The 25,428-nt window shown below is 39.0% G+C and overlaps 1 protein-coding gene across 2 annotated transcripts in view; it reads right to left on the bottom strand.

Annotated features, from left to right (window-relative positions):
• Positions 1–25,428, bottom strand: part of LOC126259948 (uncharacterized) — a 279,616-nt gene that overhangs the window by 161,607 nt on the left and 92,581 nt on the right. For both annotated transcript variants that reach the window (XM_049957053.1, XM_049957051.1), the window contains exon 7: positions 11,234–11,444. In XM_049957053.1, coding sequence (XP_049813010.1) covers positions 11,234–11,444 — 211 coding nt within the window. The remainder of the gene's footprint in view (positions 1–11,233; positions 11,445–25,428) is intronic.

The following is a 25,428-nucleotide window of genomic DNA, read 5'->3' as shown; positions in this document are numbered from 1 at the left end:
GCTGGAAACAGGAAATCTAGCTCATTTTCCTAAATTATCATCCATGCAAGATTTTCACAAAGACTGTGAACTTTATTCACATAGTTTAGTTGCCCTTAAGGAAGAATTTGATCAACGCTTTCAAGATCTGACAGCACTAGACAGTGATTTTGATCTGTTCTCCTCTCCATATTCAGCGAATATTGAAGAGATTCGTCCTGAGCTGCAACTAGAACTTATTGACCTGCAGTGTGACAGAGAATACAGAGACAAATTTCAGAACAAGAAAAACATTTTGGAATTCTGCAGACACTTCCCTCAGGATAGATTTCCTCGTTTGCACAAACTGGCGGCTACAATAATATCAATGTTCGGTTCCACGTATGTTTGTGAACAACTGTTCTCTGGAATGAAATGTAACAAGACGCGCCTGAGAAACGCATTGTCTGATCGAAATTTAAACTGCATGCTGCGCCTACAGTGCACAAGAACAATTACTCCGAACATAGACGCAATTGTAAAGGGCAAAAAGTACAGAATAACCGAGAATTCCACACTTCAGTGACACCTTTCATTGTGTAACAGTTCACAAATTAATACGAATGTAGAGGCATACACTAAGCTAATAAAATTATGTGGCACGTGTACATTCTCCTTTATTTGTTTCATTTGTCGCAATAATAATTCGTGAGTGATATCCCTGCAGGTGGCCGCGGATTTACATTGACTGGCGGCAGCTGTTGTGTGCCCCACGTGACTCTCCCCACTCTCCGCTCTGGTCCGGTAGTGGGGGTAGCGTGCTCGCGCTGCTCCGTGCTCGCGCCTGGCTGCTCACAGCTTGCTCCGCGAGCACGTATGTTGTGAAGCCCTGATCTAGTAGTTTTGGAATTAGCAAGTTCAATCAGACAAACACACAGACAAGACAGTTTCACAGTTTTATCATTAGTATTGATTGTTACTAATCTCTTTGACATCATTACACAGCAGATCTTGACTAACCCTATTACAACCTGTGACAAGGCTGTCTAGTTGCTGAGTGCAGGTCACCTCGTAACAGCTACTACTTCCAGTGCTAAGGGGGTTCTCTTCCTTTCCCATTATGTGTTGGCACCAAGTGTACTTGGTGAATATAAAATAAAAATCAGGCCTCGACGAAAAATGTGTAGAAACTTGTTGTTGAGGAAAAAGGAACATTTAAAAACATGGCTACATAGGCAAAGGACTAAAAACCTGGATAATGAGAAAAGAAACAAAGTTAATGTGGAACTTTTCTGGCAACCCAACAGAAAGACCACAATTTAGTGTGGCATTCCGACTTCACTGTTCTGGCTGCTAACCCCATTTCCTTTGCAGGAAGATATCTCAAATTTTATTTTTGAGCAATGGCTCAACCAGATTTATTGCACCATTTGTTGGTACAGCTATAACAACTCTCAACAACACAAGAACTCTTCATGGTGTGGCTATCAAAACTGGAATCGGAAAAGAATAAGTCCAGGAAAATTTCAAGATGGCACCACTGCCATCAACATCTTTTGATCAGGAAGTAGAATCCATACAGAAATATGTATGCAGATTGGTGCAACATTTCATCATGTACAAATTATCAAGTTGAGGGCAAAGCTTTTCTCCTTGTTAACACTGGCATAAAAACTTTTAAATTATTTCAAAAAATATGTGCTGAAGCAAATCCTGTGACACTATCATATACAGATATTAAAATAAGCTACAACATTAATTTAAAACACAAATGCACATAGCAGCAGACAGGCATAAATTTTTCAGCTATTTAAAACATCCAATCAAGGTTAAAAAGTGAGGATAGTATATTTTTAGGGGCTCAGTAGAGACTGCAAATTTCTGTGTGAAGATGAGAAGTCCAAAAACTCTTACACAGATTCTCTCATTCATGAAATGCTCATTATACTCTCACACAATAAGTTAAAGAAAGACCTTCTTAGTTTGACTCACCCATTGCTACAGGAATGTTTGCCTTCAGTCTGGGGTCACAAACACTTGCTTGCCTCAGATGATGCATTCCAGTTCGAAGTTGCTAGTGTGTTCATGACACATGGACAACAACCTACATGGACAAGCCATGACTGCAGCAAAGGCGGACAGTCACAGGGCACAATAAGGCAACATCCACTCACAAATAGATTCCATGGATGGAACTTACATTAATGAGCATGATGTAATGTTACTCACAAGTGCAGAGACTGTTCTTCAGAAACGCACATACACTATTTGATCAAAAGTATCCAGACACCCCTATGTAATGTAGAATTGGCCACTAGGTATCATGGGATGTGGATCTGCCATATAAAAGGAGGTGGTGTGCATTGATTTAATCAGTAATGAATCAGTTAACAGAATATCTGAGTTAGGATAGCTCAGACTTCGAATGCGGGCTAGTCAGTGGATGTCGCCTGAGTAACAATAGCATTAGGGACATTTCAATCCTTCTAAAGACACCCAAGTCAACCACACATGCCTCAAGTACTGATGAACAGGGACCAGCGAGCATTGTGTCAACCGGTTGTTAAAAAAAAAAAAAAAAAAAAACGAGGGAACATAATAATAATAATAAAGTCACATGCAATCAAAAGAAGGAATCACTCAAGTGCCAAAGTGCTATCAGCAGTGCATAGGAAGTTGAAAAAAAATGGGGTAACAAGAAGCTACTCACAAGCCAGACATTTCTGTTGTCAATGCCGACTAACACTTGAGGAGTGTGAAGAGCAAAGCCAATGAACAGTGGATGACTGGAAATGAGTGATAAGAATGTTATCTGCCATCATATGAACAGTGTCATACGGAGGAGGTGGTGTCACAGTATGGGGATGTTTTTACGATTAAGGTGTGCTCCCCTTGTTGCGCTTACAAAAACACTAAATCTGGAAGGTCATGGACATGAACATATTTTATAGCATTGTGTGCTATGTAGAGGAATACTTCGGAGACGATTATTGTCTGAATCACTATTATAATGCACCCTGTCACAAATCAGCACCTGTGAGGAAGCAGTTTGTGGACATTTAACATTTCTGAAATGGACTGATCTGACCGTGGTCCTGACCTGAATCCAATAGAACACCTTTTGGATTAATTAGCTCTTTAACTTTGCTCCAGACACCAGTGCCTGACAGCACTACCTTCACTGGTTTTGGCTCTTGAGGAAGAATGGGCTGCCATTAAACCAAAGACAGAATATAAAGTTCGATAGTAGAGTTCAAGCTGTCACAAAGGTGGCCACATGCCATTAACAGGTGTTCAGGTACTTTTGATCAGAGTGTACTGCAAAAATAGAGTTGTTCATAAATCTGAAGTAGGCAACACAAAGGAAATTAGGCAATGTAATAAAATACTAAGCACACAAAAGCAATTCGTAACAGAAATACTAATAATACAACTGATGTTCAAGATGAACACCTGCAAATCAATAAATTTTGCGGATAAAGAATAAAGTGCATGCTATGTTCTCAGCTAATGACAAAGCTTTTGTCTGTGATACTCAGAATGAATGAAGTACCACTGAAATTTCAAACTGGCATAGGCTCTTCCTTTTCTGCAATCAATCTGCAGGTATACAAAAATCTAGGATTGAATTTAACACAATTTAGAAGTTCGATATTTAGCTACAGCGACGATCAAATACCGATCAAAAACAAATGTTGCATAGAAGAAATTCACAAAACGGGTCAGAGTCACAGTAATAAATTCACCCAAAGCAACAAATTATTGGGTCATCTTTTACTCAATAAACTAAGCTTCACAATGCAAGAAGGGGTGAGTCAAGATTCACACTAATGGTAAAAACTGTTGCAAAAGTACAATACAGATTTTTCTGAAGCAACAAGTAGCATTAGAAACTACAAAGCGTGTATCACTTTGAAGCCAAACATTGCGCCAAACTCTATAAAGCATGCAATATTCTATTTGCTTTGAAAGTCACTGGTGAAATAGGAACTAGATTCACTCGAACAGAATATCAGTACAGAAACAATTACTAGTAGCCAATGGGAAATGCCAATAAATTAGCTGGTAGTATATACTTAGAAAAGCTAAATTAGAAGGAGGATTACTTACAGATACCTCATTATGAGGAAACACACAAATTCTTGGGCATAAATACTTCATTTGGACTTGATGAATACGAAATATTGCCTTTTGGGGTCACCAGTGCACCAAATTTGTTTTAGGTATACGTTGTTATGAAAAGGAACAAAATGAATATGGAATAATGAGTGCCGACATGTATTTGACATATTAAAAAAAAGTTTACTGGATACCACACATCTTATTACATATGAGTCAACTAAAATGTTCATTCTGCAGCAGATGCTTCTGAATATTGAATCGGCACAGTCCTGTGACACAGACAACGTGGTTTTAAACAGCTTGTTTGAGACAATCACTACTGCTCAGAATAGTTATAGTCAAACTGAAAAGGAAGCATTGTATAATAAAATCCAGAATGCTGCTACAGTAGTTTAATGTTTTTATTGTGATGGATCCATTTCAGCTACACTGCCACCTTCAGACCACGTCCACATATCATCAGTGGTCGCTGTCACTCTGTACTGTTATTAAAATATGGTGTAATTTAGGAAGGTCACAAGCCACTGGTAGCTATATTTACACCAAATACTACCATTCCTTACAGAATGGCTCAATGCTTACAGCACAGGCACTTCTTTTATCAAACTATGATTATAAAATTGCTTACAGGTCCACATCTCAACATACAAACATAGATTTGCACGATACAAATTTCTGTCCTTCTGCTGATTTGTGTTTCAGCTTTAGATATCATCAATCAAGACACTATTAAAGATTTTCCACTGAATGCCAATGTGATAGTAAAACTCGTGCTGAAGTATCCACTGTTATCTCAAACAATACCTTCAATCTGAGCGGCCTTCAGAAAAAGTGTTGGTCAACCTTAAATTTCGTACTGCCGCATGAGACATGCTCTCACTGTCCACATAGACCGTCATTTTGGTACTTTCAGAACCAGGAAAGACATGAGTTGTGATTCCGAAAGTGTTAAAACCGAAAATGCTTCAAATGTTACAACAATGTACCAAATGCACTGCTACTGGGAAAAGAAAAAACATAAATAAAGACCTAGAAGCGATGCTGGCAAAATGCCACCCATGCCGAATATATCAGTTAGCTCCCTCATGGCATTTTTTTCTACAGCCACAGATTGAAGAGTTTTTAGCAAACAGAACACAGCATGTTGTTCTCAATGGAGAGACGTCTACAGATGTTAAAGTAACCTCTGGAGTGCCACAGGGGAGTGTTATGGGACCATTGCTCTTCACAATATATATATAAACGACCTAGTAGATAGTGTCGGAAGTTCCATGCGGCTTTTCGCGGACGATGCTGTAGTATACAGAGAAGTTGCAGCATTAGAAAATTGCAGAGAAATGCAGGAAGAATTGCAGCGGATAGGCACTTGGTGCAGGGAGTGGCAACTGACCCTTAACATAGACAAATGTAATGTATTGCGAATACATAGAAAGAAAGATCCTTTATTGTATGATTATATGATAGCAGAACAAACACTGGTAGCAGTTACTTCTGTAAAATATCTGGGCGTATGCGTACGGAATGATTTGAAGTGGAATGATTACATAAAATTAATTGTTGGTAAGGTGGGTGCCAGGTTGAGATTCATTGGGAGAGTCCTTAGAAAATGTAGTCCATCAACAAAGGAGGTGGCTTACAAAACACTCGTTCGACCTATACTTGAGTATTGCTGTGGTCATGAACAGCGTTGAATGTGGCAGGAAGCACTGTTGAGCCCAAAATGCTTTATTTCAATGTCTGCTTCACAATCTCCCCAGTACAAGCTTTTCTGAACTACTTAGGTGGGCATGATCATTGCAACACATCCTCCGTTTCTGTAGTTCTCCTGCCTCGGTCTCTGCTAACCCTGCCATACCTACACCCTCTTCCCAAGTTTCCCCATCCTCTGTTCTTTCATCCCCTCCCGATCCACTTCCCCATGTCATCAACAGCGTATGCTGAAGGAGTTTGTTGGCTCTGGTGCTCATGTGTTGTATCCATATCCCATACACTCACTGCATCTCCCTTCCGCATTCCCGTTTTTTAAAACCTGCTATATCTCCCTGAGCTGTCAGTCACCCTTCCTCAACCCTCACTCTCACCTCTTTATCTTCCAGTAACCACTCAACTGATAAAACCCCTCACCCTACGCTTTCACTGACAAAGGATAAAATATAAAAATATAGCAAATGAAGCCAATACAAAAGAAGTCAGATGTTAAAAAAAGACAAGAGACATTGACAGAAAGTGAAAAATAACAAAGCAACAACAGCTAGAGGAAAAAATGCAAGGCTGTAAAAAGAAGCATAGAAATGTTAAAATGGAAAACAGAAGCACCAGTATGAATATGAAGTGCTCGATGGCAAGCCTGAACTAAGCAAGAAAGGAAAAGATTGTAGATGAAGGAATATACAGAACGGGCACTACAGAAAAAAAAAGCCTAACACTATTTCACTTTCCGGTGATACTGATCCTATGGCTTAACTTAGAAGACATACTGTAGAATGGCAGACCTGCAGTTGCAGAAGTTATAGATTAAAACAGGCAAAATTAAGACAGTTTTCAACCTTTCATTTTTAAGTTGTTAATTTTCAAAGTTTCCAAAACTATGATTTTCTGTCGTGTTTTGCAACCTTGGAACATTCATATTTTAAAAGCTATCTGACTGAAAGTTCTAAAATTTGAACTGTTTTATTCAGTTTCTTGTAAGTTTTAAAAAATATGTGCTGCTAGACTATACTCATAAAAAACAATGAATTTTCCTAAACCAATGTAGCTGTGATTGTGGATGTGAAATTGCCTGCAGCATATTCCACACGCCCATTAACACACAATTAATAGCATGCACTGTGCCCCTCACTCACTCCCCACTCTAGTCAAAGTAAGTTTTTTTTAAAAAAAGTCGAGGGAACACACCAACTTTGAAGCCATGTTTACAAACACACTACAGAGACATTAAATAGCTGTAGCAACGCCAGTGCTCCAATTGGTTACTTTTGACATTATAATGAACAGAACATGAACAACTTGTATGACCAACTCTATGGCAAGGCATGGAGAGCTGCATCACACCAGTCTCAGGACTGAACACCACAACAACAACATGGCAAGGCCCTAAATTTGATCATAGTTTTTTGATGACAGGTGAGATTTGACAAAATTCCCTACTGCACCATCAAATTTCTTTGACATAAATAATTGACATAACAACTTTGACAAAGAAATATGATAGCATAACACAAGCCTAAGTTGTAAAGGATGCCTTAAATGGTGAAAACTCAAATACAGCTGTCAGATCATTATTATTTTTTATTTGGTGACAGTAATTTTATTACATTACTAGAATTAAACATTTAAATTTTGGTTTGCCTATCCCATGTTAACTGTGCAATTACTATAACATACACCCTAACAACACACACTCAATAAACATTATGAGTAATTTACTTAATTGTACCTATATTTTACAAATACTTTAATACTATTAAACACTGATGTAGCTGTTACTACTTAACTATGTGTTATTTGAGGCTTCAGATTGAGAAACTTTCTACTCATCTTGAAAAAAAAAAAAAGTATGGCATCCAATAACAATCTTATTAGAGTCTAAGATTATATAGCCTTCCTTTGAATGAAATACTTTAGTCCTTTCAAGCAATAATGCCAAATTATTGATGTAACAATATGTTCTTTTCCAACATATCTGTGAGGTTTTGTGCATCTCTTAATCTGATAAGTCTGTACGTTCTTCCAGTGGCAGTCGAGCAGTGGCAACATGAGTATGACGTTATTTTGGAACTGTCAATTTTTGTGGTGTCCTTGGTTAGTTTGGAGCTGGTCCACAAGGATGCATAAATAAAAGGTTTTAATTCTCCTACCTTTTCATATCTTGGTACCACACAGGCCACCATTTGTTGCACAAGCAATAAATCCTGTAAACACTTCAAAAGACATGCTATCTGCATACGGACCCTCTTGAATTTTATGCTCCACTTCTAGGAATCTAAGCAGATAAGCATCATAATTTGGAATACCTGTAATTTCTGTGGTATCATAAAATCTTTTTGCCAAGCTCCATTCTTCTACTGCATGCTCATCATTTGTCACACAGAAAAAAGTGACTAATGGATTATTTGCTTTACTCCATTCAAACAACTGGAATATATATGATATTGCACTGCCTGTGAGGTTAGGAAGAATGATGCAATGTGTCTTTGAACACGTCTGCACATTGAACAGGCAGTGCGGCAACTACAGCCATTATGAAATACATGAAATGTACTTGCAGTTGCAAATACGAACTACACCCTGCTGTACAAGGGAATGACAACAAAGAAAATATGCGCTGGACTGGGACTCAATCCTAGATTTCTCACTTAATGTGGGCAGTCATCTTAGCCACTTTGGCTATCTAAGCACGACTATCGGCCAGACCCAGACTTTCACATGGTGTCATTCCTGTGCCGCAACCTGTACATAATGTGTGTAAGAGTACAGGTTGTGACGCAGGGATGATGATATAGAAGTTTGTGTCTGGCCATGAGTCACGCATGGACAGCCAAAGCAGTTAAGGCAACTGCTCATGTAAAGTGGGAAATTACATTTTGCGTAAAATGCCACTACTACTATTTCAAAAAGGTTGCTCTTGAAATTTAGTCAGATGTATCAGTTGGAGAGTAAATGTAATTATCCATATGGTCATCAAGGTCACTGGGTGTGGTGCAAACAAGATATGGCAGAGAAGGATGCATCCACTGGTCCCAAGTCACATGGCAGTACACACTAGTGGCTGCTGTGGACTGCTGTCACCTCACTGCAACCATCCAATGGTTACAGTAAGCTCTGTGGCGTGCCTACTGATGTACCTGCAGAACATGGTTTCCTCCTGGACTGTGATTTAGACTGTTGGCACACACCACTGATGTTTGCTAGTCCATGGACTTCTCCGTGTGCCTAATGTGGTACTGTCTTCGTTCATCATTCAATCAAAAGTTGTATTTTAAACAAATGAACTGATGGTATACGGGTACATCAAGAGTGTGATTTGTATTTGACTGCTTCTCAGTCGAATCTACACACATTATTCTCCTGCTTTAACATGTGAGATATTCAACAAATTTTTAGAATACTGTATTGGACAAGAGGTATCCACTTCCAGAAATTTTTCATTTTGTGTATTTCCAGAAGTGTGTGATTTATTTATAAACAATTCGTAATTAATAAAGTCAATGTTGTTCACGAAGTAGATCTACATGCATGCAAACCTGCTCCAAAATCCCCACTCCCATGCTTTGCTAATTTTGATCAACAATTCATCTCTACTGAAATGTGTCAGTAAACATGAATATTTTCCACTGTAGTATAAAAATAAATAAATACATTAAAAGTTAAATAAACCAAATGACACACAATGTCTCTTAAATTATTTATGCTAATTGTTGCAAGATATTGTTTAGCATATTGTGCTAATTAGTACTCAATAATTTCATTTTAATTTCAGTTATATGGACCGGCAAGCAAACCACACACAGCTGTGGCAACGCAAATTCCAGTAAAATAAAATTTATTTCAATATTTTCCCACTGGAATACCATCATGAAATTTGACACATACTTTAACAAACAGTGTATGATCAAAATATTTCTTGTCCGTTGTCCTTAAAAACTACTATTTCGAAATAATCAGAATTTTAAAAAATTCTTTATCAGAATTTTGCATTTTTTCTGAATGTGGCGAACAGAAAAATTTTTTAAAGCTTGTGAGAAACTGAACAAAACGGTACAAATTTCAGATCTGTTAGCCATACAGTTTTAGAGATGGCTATTTTAAGATTTGAAAACATGACAAAAATGCACAATTCTGAAAACTTTCAAAATTAGTAACTAAAAAATTAAATGTCAAAAAAATTTAATTTTAGATTCCCCATTATTTTGATGGATAGAATAAAATGACAAAATGTGGTGTGAACTGTATCATCATAACTAGAAATAGTTTATTAAGCTTGCCCTTATGATGTGCATTACTTATTGCCAGAAAATGACAGTGCAGAATTAGTGTTGGTCACTCTACAACTTGTGGCATTGTCTGTAGGACACATCACACTCTGTGGGGATGTCCTCCATCATCATCAGTTTCTACCTGGACCAATACCTGACAACTTTTGAATGCACAGGCAGCTATAAAAATTTGAAGGTGCCACCAACAGCAAAATGCTGTAATGTAGTGTTCCACAAATGCCGAAGGCCCATTAATTTCATATGAAACTATTTTTACTTATGCATGCAGCTTAATTAAAATTACATCTAGTATTTTGACTATCAAGTAGCAGAAACTACTGTCATATCATTGCAGTTGAAATGGATACAGCAAAGCTAATTATTAAGGCAACTTTGGCTCTACATTACTACTTATCAGTTTTTAATGCGTGGGAGCATTCATCCACCAAGCCTTACTGTTCTCCAGCATTTCCGGATTCTGAAGATGAAACACACAAATTTGTTGATGGATTGGCAGTGTAATATCTCATAAGAGGTCTGAAGGTATGACACTCATTTCTTTTGAAGAACTTTCAAACATATGGTTGCAGAGTAATTTTTTTTCTTTAACTGACTGCACTTAACAGTTTAACATAAATTTAACTTTTTGTTTTTCCCCCAACATGTATATAAATATGATGTTAATGTCACTAAATATAAGTTAACTGGTAGATATGTTTTAATTTTCAGCATGGCACTATAAAGCAATAAAGTACGACAGACATTTAGAATATACAGAAATTCAAAAATATTCATTCTGAAACCAATACCAAAACTGGTAGAAAATAACACCAAAATTGTTCTTGATAAGGTAGACAATACATGTAATAGATAAATGATTTCTTGTAAGAAGGGGAGAAGTGGCAAAATGGGTTGAGTGGACAGACAGGGAAATGAGACAGAACAGCACAAGCAGGCAAAATTATACACGAGGAGATAGTTAACCAAATGAATAAACCATTATTTTCATAATTTTACCCCCACCCCAATAGGGTACTTACGTATGAATGAATGAAGTAAAACAAAATTTCCAGCAATCTTCTAACATTATAAATATACTTTTTTCAACAAATGCAAACAAATTATAGCTATCAGATTCCCCATGAAGGTAGTCACAAATATCTTTGCATTGTACATACCATTTAATGGTACCAAAAGTCTTCTGGCAACTGTTATTGCAATCAATTTTGTCTGCAGAAGCAGAACAGTCGTTATTGACAATGGCGTCCATTCTATCACGATACCATGAATGAAAAGTTTTATCAGCTTTGTGAATGGCTGCATCTGCTCCATGGAAAGAACAGTTATTTCCTGGAGAGCAACGGATTCCTTCTGATATCTGATCATCACCTGAAAAAATATTTCCAGCGATTTTACTATTAAATTGCTATGAGAACCATTAATTCTTTTAAATCCAAAACATTTATGAAACTATTACTCAAAATACAATCTTCTAGTTTCATAGTTGCCAATAATACACTAGGAAAATTAATAATTAGGGGCTAAATTTTATAAATGTACTCACATAATGTTTAATTACCTGTACTTTTGTATAATAAGAAATTAGGACTTATAACATTCATTATTATCATCTACTGTTTGGCACTGTTACTGGAAAATGTAAGATATCACGTAAATTCACTGACAACAGGACCACATGGCTAGCAGATTTTTGTAATGTTTTATATTTTATTCTATGTGATGGTCAGATCTCAAACCAAAGGAGTTTACTGTAACTCTAAAAAAAATTATTAAGAAAATCAACACTGAAGTTCTCCTAGTGACTTTAATCCACTTAAGATACAATAATATTTTGGCGGACCATGTGAATCAATCGGTAGCACTTGATACTGATAATCAGTGGTTTCAACCTCATCGCCCACCCCCATTCAATTTGAATACCTATCTCATGTAAATATAAAATTCATCAAATGTACGCTAATTAACACACACGAAAACTACATGTGAAAATGTGATACTAGATAGCGCCTCTATATGGAAAGAGTGAAAAGTGTTTGATGCCTGTCTGTGTTTACGAACTTTACAGTACACATTTTACTATTAGTTAATGACAGCTGCTGAAACTGAGATCTCATCCAACTGGCCCAGCAATTACAGGAGCAGATTTACCAGTGGAGCAAATTACAGCTGCTTAAGAATAATAGAATTCAGGAAATTCCACAATGGTTGGAAGGGATATGACATCTTTTTCAAGGGATACAAAATCAATGATAGAGAAGAGTAGATAAAAATTCATTCACTAGTACATCACCAGTTGGCCTCTCCAATTTCTGGCAAAATGGCGTGGCATGCGTGATTCGCTTTGAAACTTTGCAATAAAAGTGAAATCTTTAATAACATGAATGAAGTCTGTTTTTCAATTCACACCTTGGAGGAGGAGGGGGCGGAGGGAGGAGGTGGGGGGGGGGGGGTGGGGCGGGGGGGAGGGGGGCTGCAACCGCAAAAATGCAGCATTTTTACAGTGTGCCAAGTTTCTGCGACACTTCTTGCTCTGATTCGTATGAGACCACTCTTGTGACCAGACAAAGTCCCAAGAGAGAGTATTTAATTTCCAATCTAAAGCTTTTTTTTCTCATTTCTGAGCCAAAAACCTTAATTCATATATAAATAAAAATCAATTGCCAGACGCATGAAAGACCATCACTTGAGAACAGACAGACTGCTTTTATTGTTGTGTTCATAATTGTCAGGACAAGGTTTGTGTTAAAGAAAATTTTTGGAAAGTCCACCAGAAAAGTTGGATGGTATTTTTGTATGAAAATCTCAATGAAAGAAATGTGATGGTCAGTTTTGACAACTCTGCTGTAACGTTCTAATAACAACAACAAATTCCGCACTGAATATTGATATCCTGAGAAAAAGAAAAGAATTAAAAGCAATGTTTCAGTGCATTATCAAACTGATGTCAGTTTGTGGTAATTTTGTGTGTTGCAAACATTCCACTGATTTCAGTTCACGGTTTATTTCTTTGGGAAAAATACCACAGTGAGGCATCTAAATGTTGGTCGGCGTACACGCTATGCAAACCAACTACATGATCATTGCGTCAATGAGACTGATAAAGAGCGTAGCCAGCATTTGGAGGCAAACTGAATACAAATTTCTTGAGTGCGATCCATTATGACTCCTAAACAATGGATAAAGTCACATTTCACTCACTCAGCTGGAGCTTATGCACAAAATAATTTGGAATGTCTACAAAACACATGAACAAATGTGACAATTGAAAATCAACATTTGGTGTTCAGATCCAATACTCAATTATGCTGCGGATATATAGGTTGACTTCGGAACAATGATCAATGTTTGTCAACATTGTAATTCGGGTTGCCACAAGGTTCCCCAAGTGAAATTCCCTGATTTGAAGACAAGTTTTAGTATTTTTCCGTGACATATGTTGAGATCTCAAGGCTGAAGGAAAAAAAAAAAACACAAACACAAACATACACACGAAATTCAAGCTTTCGCAACAAACTGTTGCTTCATCAGTAAAGAGGGAAGGAGAGGGAAAGACGAAAGGATGTTGGTTTTAAGGAAGAGGGTAAGGAGTCATTCCAATCCCGGGAGTGGGAAAACTTACCTTGGGGGAAAAAAGGACAGGTAAACACTCGTACACACACATATCCCCGCTAATTTCAATTTGCCGCCGCTCCTACCTCACCTGTCTTTCAACAACATCTTTGCCTCTGTACTTCCGCCTCGACTGACATCTCTGCCCAAACTCTTTGCCTTTACAAATGTCTGCTTGTGTCTGTGTATGTGCGGATGGATATGTGTGTGTGTGCGTGAGTGTATACCTGTCCTTTTTCCCCCAAGGTAAGTCTTTCCGCTCCCGGGATTGGAATGACTCCTTACCCTCTCCCTAAAACCCACATCCTTTCGTCTTTCCCTCTCCTTCCCTCTTTCCTCATGAAGCAACCGTTTGTTGCGAAAGCTTGAATTTCGTGTGTGTGTTTGTGTGTGTATCGACCTGCCAGCACTTTCGTTCGGTAAGTCACATCATATATATATATATATATATATATATATATATATATATATATATATATATATATATATATATATATATATATATCACAAACAAACACAAACATACACACAAAATTCAAGCTTTCGCAACAAACTGTTGCCTCATCAGGAAAGAGGGAAGGAGAGGGAAAGACGAAAGGATGTGGGTTTTAAGGGAGAGGGTAAGGAGTCATTCCAATCACGGGAGCGGAAAGACTTACCTTAGGGGGAAAAAAGGACGGGTATACACTCGCACACACACACATATCCATCCACACATATACAGACACAAGCAGATATATTTTTCCTACGTGGAATGTTTCCCTATATATATATATATATATATATATATATATATATATATATATATATATATATATATATATATATATATAGGGAAACATTCCACGTGGGAAAAATACACCATGCTGTTTGCTTGCCTCTTTGCCTTTACAAATGTCTACATCATCTGTGTTTATATATATATATATATATATTACCTAAGGGGGAAAAAAGGACAGGTATACACTCACACACACACACTCATAATCATCCGCACATACACAGACACAAGCAGACATTTGTAAAGGCAAAGAGGCAAGCAAACAGCATGGTGTATTTTTCCCACGTGGAATGTTTCCCTATATATATATATATATATATATAGGTGCGTCAGTATTCCTAAACATGTGAGCAAAAATCTTAAGTACTAACATCAACATCTTTTGTAATGAACTGTTTTTAGATTGGAAAAGCAAGCCAAATGGTGTATGTGTTTCATTAAGAACACTGATGTTATTTTATTTCAATAAAAGGAAACACATTTGGTGACAAAAATACACATTTCCAGATTTAAAATACCTTCACTAGTTTCAGAAATAACCTCAGAAAAAAGTAGGCCTCTTCAATGAAGTGTACAAGGCGGAGAAGAGTAGTGTAAACCGCCACTATAGATGACTTCCAATACAATCTTGATTCTACTATGTTTGTTATTGTCAGTTATGCCTATTATTTTAGAGGTACGCCTGCTTAGCTGCGTGGTAACATGTTTGCCTGCCATGCAGCGACACCAGGGTTCAATTCCCTGTTGGATTGGAGATTTTCTCCGCTCGTGGACTGGGTGTTGTGTTGCCCTCATCATAATTTCATGATCATCAACAAGCAAGTCACCTAGTGTGGCATGACCTGAACGAAGACTCGCAACCCAGCGAATAAACTTCCCTGGATGGGGTCTCCTGGTCATCAATGGCACACAATAATTTCATTTTACATGTGTTGTGTGATTTTTCTTTCGAAAAATATGCGAGTACATAGCGTACAAACTGTCAGCCACTGCTACAATTTTCTTCTTATTATTCATACTTTCTAAAATATAAACTACTTTCAAAGTTCCAAAATGCAATAGAATAAATAAAATGTCTATAAAATGCCACACTGTACAATGTAAACTCCTGGAAATTGAAATAAGAACACTGTGAATTCATTGTCCCAGGAAGGGGAAACTTTATTGACACATTCCTGGGGTCAGATACATCACATGATCACACTGACAGAACCACAGGCACATAGACACAGGCAACAGAGCATGCACAATGTCGGCACTAGTACAGTGTATATCCACCTTTCGCAGCAATGCAGGCTGCTATTCTCCCATGGAGACGATCGTAGAGATGCTGGATGTAGTCCTGTGGAACGGCTTGCCATGCCATTTCCACCTGGCGCCTCAGTTGGACCAGCGTTCGTGCAGGACGTGCAGACCGCATGAGACGACACTTCATCCAGTCCCAAACATGCTCAATGGGGGACAGATCCGGAGATCTAGCTGGCCAGGGTAGTTGACTTACACCTTCTAGAGCACGTTGGGTGGCACGGGATACATGCGGACGTGCATTGTCCTGTTGGAACAGCAAGTTCCCTTGCCGGTCTAGGAATGGTAGAACGATGGGTTCGATGACGGTTTGGATGTACCGTGCACTATTCAGTGTCCCCTCGATGATCACCAGTGGTGTATGGCCAGTGTAGGAGATCGCTCCCCACACCATGATGCCGGGTGTTGGCCCTGTGTGCCTCGGTCGTATGCAGTCCTGATTGTGGCACTCACCTGCACAGCGCCAAACACGCATACGACCATCATTGGCACCAAGGCAGAAGCGACTCTCATCGCTGAAGACGACACGTCTCCATTCGTCCCTCCATTCACGCCTGTCGCGACACCACTGGAGGCGGGCTGCACGATGTTGGGGCGTGAGCGGAAGACGGCCTAACGGTGTGCGGGACCGTAGCCCAGCTTCATGGAGACGGTTGCGAATGGTCCTCGCCGATACCCCAGGAGCAACAAGGCCCTAATTTGCCGGGAAGTGGCGGTGCGGTCCCCTACGGCACTGCGTAGGATCCTACGGTCTTGGCGTGCATCCGTGCGTCGCTGCGGTCCAGTCCCAGGTCGACGGGCACGTGCACCTTCCGCCGACCACTGGCGACAACATCGATGTACTGTGGAGACCTCACGCCCCACGTGTTGAGCAATTCGGCGGTACGTCCACCCGGCCTACCGCATGCCCACTATACGCCCTCGCTCAAAGTCCGTCAACTGCACATACGGTTCACGTCCACGCTGTCGCGGCATGCTACCAGTGTTAAAGACTGCGATGGAGCTACGTATGCCACGGCAAACTGGCTGACACTGACGGCGGCGGTGCACAAATGCTGCGCAGCTAGCGCCATTCGACGGCCAACACCGCGGTTCCTGGTGTGTCCGCTGTGCCGTGCATGTGATCATTGCTTGTACAGCCCTCTCGAGTGTCCAGAGCAAGTATGGTGGGTCTGACACACCGGTGTCAATGTGTTCTTTTTTCCATTTCCAGGAGTGTATAATGGTAAGACAGAGATTTAGGAACCAGGTTTTAAATTGTAAGACATTTCCAGGGGCAGATGTGGACTCTGACCACAATCTACTGGTTATGAACTGTAGATTAAAACTGAAGAAACTGCAAAAAGGTGGGAATTTAAGGAGATGGGACCTGGATAAACTGACTAAACCAGAGGTTGTACAGAGTTTCAGGGAGAGCATAAGGGAACAACTGACAGGAATGGGGGAAAGAAATACAGTAGAAGAAGAATGGGTAGCTCTGAGGGATGAAGTAGTGAAGGCAGCAGAGGATCAAGCAGGTAAAAACACGAGGGCTAGTAGAAATCCTTGGGTAACAGATGAAATATTGAATTTAACTGATGAAAGGAGAAAATATAAAAATGCAGTAAATGTAGCAGGCAAAAAGGAATACAAATGTCTCAAAATGAGATCGACAGGAAGTGCAAAATGGCTAAGCTGAGATGGCTAGAGGACAAATGTAAGGATGTAGAGGCTTATCTCACTAGGGGTAAGATAGATACTGCCTACAGGAAAATTAGAGAGACCTTTGGAGAAAAGAGAACCTACAGGAAAATTAAAGAGACCTTTGGAGAAAAGAGAACCTTATCAAGAGCGCAGATGGAAACCCAGTTCTAAGCAAAGAAGGGAAAGCAGAAAGGTGGAAGGAGTATATAGAGGGTCTATACAAGGGCGATGTGCTTGAGGACAATATTATAGAAATGGAAGAGGATGTAGATGAAGATGAAATGGGAGATACGATACTGCGTGAAGAGTTTGACAGAGCACTGAAGCGCCTGAGTCGAAACAAAGCTCCGGGAGTAGACAACATTCCATTAGAACTACTGACGGCCTTGGGAGAGCCAGTCATGACAAAACTCTACCATCTGGTGAGCAAGATGTATGAGACAAGCGAAATACCCTCAGACTTCAAGAAGAATATAATAATTCCAATCCCAAAGAAAGCAGGTGTTGACAGATGTGAAAATTGTCAAACTATCAGTTTAATAAGTCACAGCTGCAAAATACTAACACAAATTCTTTACAGAAGAATCGAAAAACTAGTAGAAGCCGACCTCGGGGAAGATCAGTTTGGATTCCGTAGAAATATCGGAACACGTGAGGCAATACTGACCCTACGACTTATCTTAGAAGCTAGATTAAGGAAAGGCAAACCTACTTTTCTAGCATTTGTAGACTTAGAGAAAGCTTTTGACAATGTTGATTGGAAAAATCTCTTTCAAATTCTGAAGGAGGCAGGGGTAAAATACAGGGAGCGAAAAGCTATTTACAATTTGTACAGAAACGAGATGGCAGTTATAAGAGTCGCGGGACATGAAAGGGAAGCAGTGGTTGGGAAGGGAGTGAGACAGGGTTGTAGCCTCTCCCCTATGTTATTCAATCTCTATATTGAGCAAGCAGTGAAGGAAACAAAAGGAAAATTCGAAGTAGGTATTAAAATCCATGGAGAAGAAATAAAAACTTTGAGGTTTGCCGATGACATTGTAATTCTGTCAGAGACAGCAAAGGACTTGGAAGAGCAGTTGAATGCAATGGACAGTGTCTTGAAAGGAGGGGATAAGATGAACATCAACAAAAAGAAAACAAGGATAATGGAATGTAGTCGAATTAAGTCGGGTGATGCTGAGGGAATTAGATTAGGAAATGAGACACTTAAAGTAGTAAAGGAGTTTTGCTATTTGGGGAGCAAAATAACTGATGATGGTCGAAGTAGAGAGGATATAAAATGTAGACTGGCAATGGCAAGGAAAGCGTTTCTGAAGAAGAGAAATTTGTTAACATCGAGTATTGATTTTAATGTCAATAAGTTGTTTTTTAAAGTATTTGTATGGAGTGTAGCCATGTATGGAAGTGAAACATGCACAATAAATAGTTTAGACAAGAAGAGAACAGAAGCTTTCGAAATGTGGTGCTACAGAAGAATGTTGAAGATTAGATGGGTAGATCACATAACTAATGAGGAGGTATTGAATAGAATTGGGGAGAAAAGGAGCTTGTTGCACAACTTGATTAGAAGAAAGGATCGGTTGGTGGGGCATGTTATGAGATATCGAGGGATCACCAATTTAGTATTGGAGGGCAGCGTGGAGGGTAAAAATCGTAGAGGGAGACCAAGAGATGAATACACTAAGCAGATTCTGAAGGATGTAGGCTGCAGTAGGTACTGGGAGATGATGAAGCTTGCACAGGATAGAGTAGCATGGAGAGCTGCATCAAACCAGTCTCAGGACTGAAGACCACAACAACAACAACAACAACAACTCCCAGAATAGAACTTTGGCCTATGTGGTCAACGTTCATGGTTGCTATCTCTTATTTACTCAGTCTGAAAGTTCTGGCTACCATAAATGCTGTATCTCTCCTCTTAAAACATGGTGTCTGAGAGAAGCGAGCAAGGTTTTCTTACCCAGCTACCATAGGAATCACATTCATGAGCTGAATCAACTATCTTTGTCCGCCTCTTTTATGTTGCATTTCCTGTATGTGCTGCTATTACTTGATGAATTCTTCAGTTGTCGTAGGATCCTTTACCGAAAGAGTTGGGTACACATGTTCTGTAACCATTATATCAAGTGTGAGATTTTGTCAACTTATGACATATGCGGATTCACAACGTGGCATAGGGCCAGCATATTATGTACGTAAGACTGTGTCATTTCCCCATTATGTTAAGTCCTTTTCTTAAAGTTGATGTTGACTGCTGCCGAACTTCAGTTTGGTCTGGAATTTGCACCGTCTATTGAGCTTCTCTTCACTGTTCTTTAATTGTACCTATCATGTAATCCCATATGTCTCATTTGGCAACTGTTGAATCCTTCCAGCCAGTTACTCGGATCCTGGGCATCTTCCTCAGAAAACGCTGATGGATACGAGATGTGTAGCGGACTTATTGCTGTTTTGGAGTCCACTGGTTACCCTAACATATCGACGGTGAGAACAATGCACTGTTTGTATTCTGGTTCCTGCCATGTAGGTGATGGCTTTTATGTTATTTAATTGAAGCTGTGGTGATGCACATGTATGGAAGTACATGGTGTCCCCACCAAACAATGTTATGTTGTATAGCAGAATGATGTATGAGACAGGCGAAATACCCTCAGACTTCAAGAAGAATATAATAATCCCAATCCCAAAGAAAGCAGGTGTTGACAGATGTGAAAATTACCGAACTATCAGTTTAATAATTCACAGCTGCAAAATTCTAAAGCAAATTCTTTACAGAAGAATGGAAAAACTAGTAGAAGCCGACCTCGGGGAAGATCAGTTTGGATTCCATAGAAATTTTGGAACACGTGAGGCAATACTGACCCTACGACTTATCTTAGAAGAAAGATTAAGGAAAGGCAAACATACGTTTCTAGCATTTGTAGACTTAGAGAAAGCTTTTGACAATGTTGACTCGAATACTCTCTTTCAAATTCTAAAGATGACAGGGGTAAAATACAGGGAGCGAAAGGCCATTTACAATTTGTACAGAAAGCAGATGGCACGTATAAGAGTCGAGGGATATGAAAGGGAAGCAGCGGTTGGGAAGGGAGTTTGTAGCCTCTCCCCCATGTTATTCAATCTGTATATTGAGCAAGCAGTAAAGGAAACAAAAGGAAAATTCGGAGTAGGTATTAAAATCCATGGAGAAGAAATAAAAACTTTGAGGTTCGCCGATGACATTGTAATTCTGTCAGAGATAGCAAAGGACTTGGAAGAGCAGTTGAATGGAATGGACAGTGTCTTCAAAAGGAGGATATAAAATGAACATCAACAAAAGCAAAACGAGCATAATGGAATGTAGTCGAGTTAACTCGGGTGATGCTGAGGGAATTAGATTAGGAAATGAGACACTTAAAGTAGTAAAGGAGTTTTGCTATTTGGGGAGCAAAATAACTGATGATGGTCGAAGTAGAGAGGATATAAAATGTAGACTGGCAATGGCAAGGAAAGCGTTTCTGAAGAAGAGAAATTTGTTAACATCGAGTATTGATTTTAATGTCAATAAGTTGTTTCTTAAAGTATTTGTATGGAGTGTAGCCATGTATGGAAGTGAAACATGCACAATAAATAGTTTAGACAAGAAGAGAACAGAAGCTTTCGAAATGTGGTGCTACAGAAGAATGCTGAAGATTAGATGGGTAGATCACATAACTAATGAGGCGGTATTGAATAGAATTGGGGAGAAAAGGAGCTTGTTGCACAACTTGACTAGAAGAAAGGATCGGTTGGTAGGACATGTTATGAGATATCGAGGGATCACCAATTTAGTATTGGAGGGCAGGGTGGAGGGTGAAAATCGTAGAGGGAGACCAAGAGATTAATACACTAAGCAGATTCTGAAGGATGTAGGCTGCAGTAGGTACTGGGAGATGATGAAGCTTGCACAGGATAGAGTAGCATGGAGAGCTGCATCAAACCAGTCTCAGGACTGAAGACCACAACAACAACAACATAGCAGAATATACAAACATAAGAGATTTTAAGAACCTTCCAGGAATAATACACAAATAACTGCTGGTGACTGGGTCTGAACTGGCGACTGGCAGCACACTAACCAGCAATTTTAACCACCACCACGCTGCACGCAACACAGCTCATAGCAATATAATGTAGGCAAGTTGTTTACGTCAGTCTCTTTAATCAAATTTCACACACCACATTACTCGGGTGATGTGAAAAGTTAGTGACCGCAAGTGTAAAGAAGAAAGAGTGAGCCGAGCCGAGACCATTCTTATTAAGATCCAGTGCAGTGGTCTTTCAATATCGAGGGGATGTAGCAGTTGTGGCATGTACAGTGTCTTCGCTTTTGGGTGGTTTGGAGGAAATACTATATTTTCTCAGGTGTTACTGACATAAAATAGCTCACAATAAGATGACAAACATATGCAAATTGTTTCCTTTTATAATTTGATGGTGTGTAAATTAACTCTGTATCAAATTGCCACACCAGTTATACAATGCCAGAATTAGAAGCTTTGTATCCACAATGGAGGCATCTACAAAAATATGCTAGAGAGTTACTGAAGATGCATAAGTGAAAAGAAACATTTTTTTTTCAAATCTTGAAGACATGGCACTTGCTAATGCTTTGAAGATTATTACTGTCAAAGAAGATTGCTTTTTTAATTCAATCAGTATTTGAATGAAGAGCCAAGGTCCATACGTGGAACCTATCACCAGTTATGTGATAAAGAGAGCTTCCGAACAAGAAGAGGCAGCTGTAAAGAGAGTGAATCTGTAATTCAACAATGCAGGAAGCAATATATATGTTACACACAAATATTTTCGGAAACAATGTTGGAGAAAGACAGTGATCACAATGTAATATATGAAATTAACTATACGACAGTGAAGATCGTAAGCCATTTTTATTAAAAGGTGACTGGTTTTGATCATCACATGATCATCTTCATATCTTCAATCTATTGTGGACAATGGCTGTGCGTGGAGCAGGACCCTCTGAATGATGATAGTCAGCTGACAACCACTGTCCATCAATATAGTTGAAGTTCTGAAGATGATCAAGTGATGATTAAAACCAGTCACCTTTTAATAAAAGTACCTTGCGATCTAGGCTGTTTTATAACTAATTTTAACTCATCAATGCCAGTAATTTTACACTATAAAAAAGAACACGCAAAAGTTGTTTATTAAACTAATGCTACAAGGAATTTTCAGTCTTACATTGAAGAATAGCTTTTTTGGACTACGACCACAGGAAGAGAACACAATTTGTATTTTCCTTATCACTGTGCATGTAGGAGCATGATTCTGTGATTCATCTGAAATTACAGCACCACATTTAGATTTCAATATGATGGCGACGCTGAGTCACAGAAAGGCACAACAAAAAGACTGTCAGAAAGTTAGCTTTCAGCCACAAGGCCTGTGTCAAAAATAGACAACATACACACAAGCACACAATCACGTGAGCACAACTCACACACATGACCACAGTCTCTCATATTCTTACATTTCATCCTGAATTTCCCACTGTTACATTTAGATTTCAGTATTTTTTCCTAAGTTTGTAAATGTCAGGTTGTCGATGAAGATATCTCTCATGTGGCTTTACAAGGGAAAAGGGGGGAGGGGGGAGGTAGCATCAATGGTGGAAATCTCTGGGTTAAGTCTCGTATCAGTCATTATTTTTTCATTTTCTTTCTGTTAAGTCCAAATAACTACATCATTTACATCTAAGATTTAAGAAATGTACGCTAATTAACACAATACTCTACACCTTGGTGAGAGCATGTTGTTTCCATAAAGTGAAAATATACTTTCTCTCAGATCTGTATATCTTATTTACCCTTCGAAGTGCGAAGGTTTTATACATTTGCGCAGAACTTCCTGGCACTATAGGAAACAAAACCCAGCAATAAACAATCTGTTTTGGAAATTTCTCTGCAGTGTGACAATATTTACACTGCATATTTTCACATTCCTTAAGTACAAACAAGAATTCTATCAAATACAGCAGCAGGAATTCCACCAAATACAGCATTGTAGTTTCCACAGCTCTGAAATTCAGAATGTGATGTGTCTTTGTCAGCCAATCATAGCTCGTGTCATGTGATCTTGCCAGCCAATCACAGCAGATATTCAGAGCATAGGCCACATTATGTAGTCAGCCTAAACAAACAGCATAGTTAACTAGAGCTGACACACAAATAGAAAAAGCTAATGTTTTAAATTAATATAGGTACAGCATAGATACAAGAAAAGCTAAGCATTCACATATAATAATGGTTGTAAATTTTTTTTTTGCTTTTTTTTCCCCTGAGGGAGTGATTAGGCAGGGTCCTATAAACATAGCTTAAATTGCAGCAGCTGAATATTTATGACAAGCATGACTATCAATTTCACTGCAGTACACCAAACATTTAGTGGATTACTCGGCTGAATACGTGTTCTGTTGGGCACTTAGACTTTTCCATAAAAAAGCTAATTATGTGTGCAATTGTTCAAGAACTTGCTTCACACTTTTTTTAAAAATGATGATTATACTTTTTGCCATCATTGCAGCATAATTTGTAATCTATGAAAGAACTAAAATTAATATGATAAACTAACCTTGAAATCTGGTCTGTTTTTGGTGTATTTTACCCTTTAAGATATATCAAATACAAATGTACCAGTAAAATGTTAAACAATGACAAACAGCTGGTCTTCTGGCCCCAAAATTTTTCTAGGTGGCTAGTCCTAAGTTTTAAGTTTTGAATGAGAGTCTAATGCTCCACGATTTAAGAAATTCATCGCACCTTCTCGCATCTAACATAATTCATTTTGCATAACAGGATATTTACTTTGAAAGTAATCCTTCTCAAACAAGCATTCGCAATATTTTCCCACGACTTGTTGTTAGAAATGTAAACAGTTATGACGTAACGCCCATCTAAATGAGACCCACAAGAAAGGCGCACTGAAAGTAGTTTGGTGTTATGAAGTATTGCATAGTCTTTGACCCATGTTGTTGTCTGTAGACACTTGTTTGTGCAATGTGTTTTGTTGCTGTAAATGGTGCATTTTCTTTGCAACTAAAGTTTTATTTTGACGTTACTCTCTTGTTTATGTTTTACTGCTGCAGAATTATTCTGCAGTAGTGGGCTACAGTAAAATTCTTTGTTAAGTGTTCTCTCTTCTTACCAACCAAAATTACAAAAATTCAATTGAAAACTAAAATAATAAAAAATTCCCAGGTTTTTACCAGACGAGAAAAGTCCCACGTTTTTTCTGTATTCCCCAGTTATCCTGGGCACGTACACCCTGATCATGTGAGACCTGATAATGATAACGTCAGGATGAAATCGTATCAGTGCTGCGTTTATACCTGTTTTGCACGCCATGTTTGACATCATTTGAACTCTTCTGTCAGGAGAGTTAATTTGGAATTGAAACTGCTGTGTGTGTCTGACATACATCCTATTGAACCTATCAGTAGTGGGGTCGCACCAGACATGGCATTCAACTCTCAATGAGGTAAGGGACAACTTACTGGGCTAACAGCAAAAAAACTTGGAAGAGCGGTGGGGGGGAACAGAGGTAGGCAGAGCTGTGCATCCCGCCACATTTACCCACCCAAGCTTGGCTGTGACTGACTGCTCCATTCTGTTGCCTGCACCACAGGTACTCAAGCTCAAGTGTACCGGCAATGGACTGAGAAAGCAGCGATGCACTGTTGAGGACCGCGGCTCATCAGGTACCTGGCTGAGCTGAGCCCGAGAGTCAACAAGGTTTGGGCAACTAGGAAACAGGTAGTGCTGGGAAGTTGCCACTTACATTTGGAAATGCTTTCTGAATTATCTGCGCTCCTTTGAGGTTTGATGTGCTATGAACAGGATGTTCTTGATCCTTTACAAAGAAAAATGATGCGTAATGTAAAATGATGGAATTAAGATAAAAATAGTACTTATTGTGACATGGAAGTAATTG

Source organism: Schistocerca nitens, chromosome 5 (genome assembly GCF_023898315.1).
Source record: "Schistocerca nitens isolate TAMUIC-IGC-003100 chromosome 5, iqSchNite1.1, whole genome shotgun sequence".
Lineage (NCBI taxonomy): Eukaryota > Metazoa > Arthropoda > Insecta > Orthoptera > Acrididae > Schistocerca > Schistocerca nitens.
The sequence above is the reverse complement of the archived record's forward strand: the minus strand, read 5'-3'. Positions and strand labels throughout refer to the sequence as shown.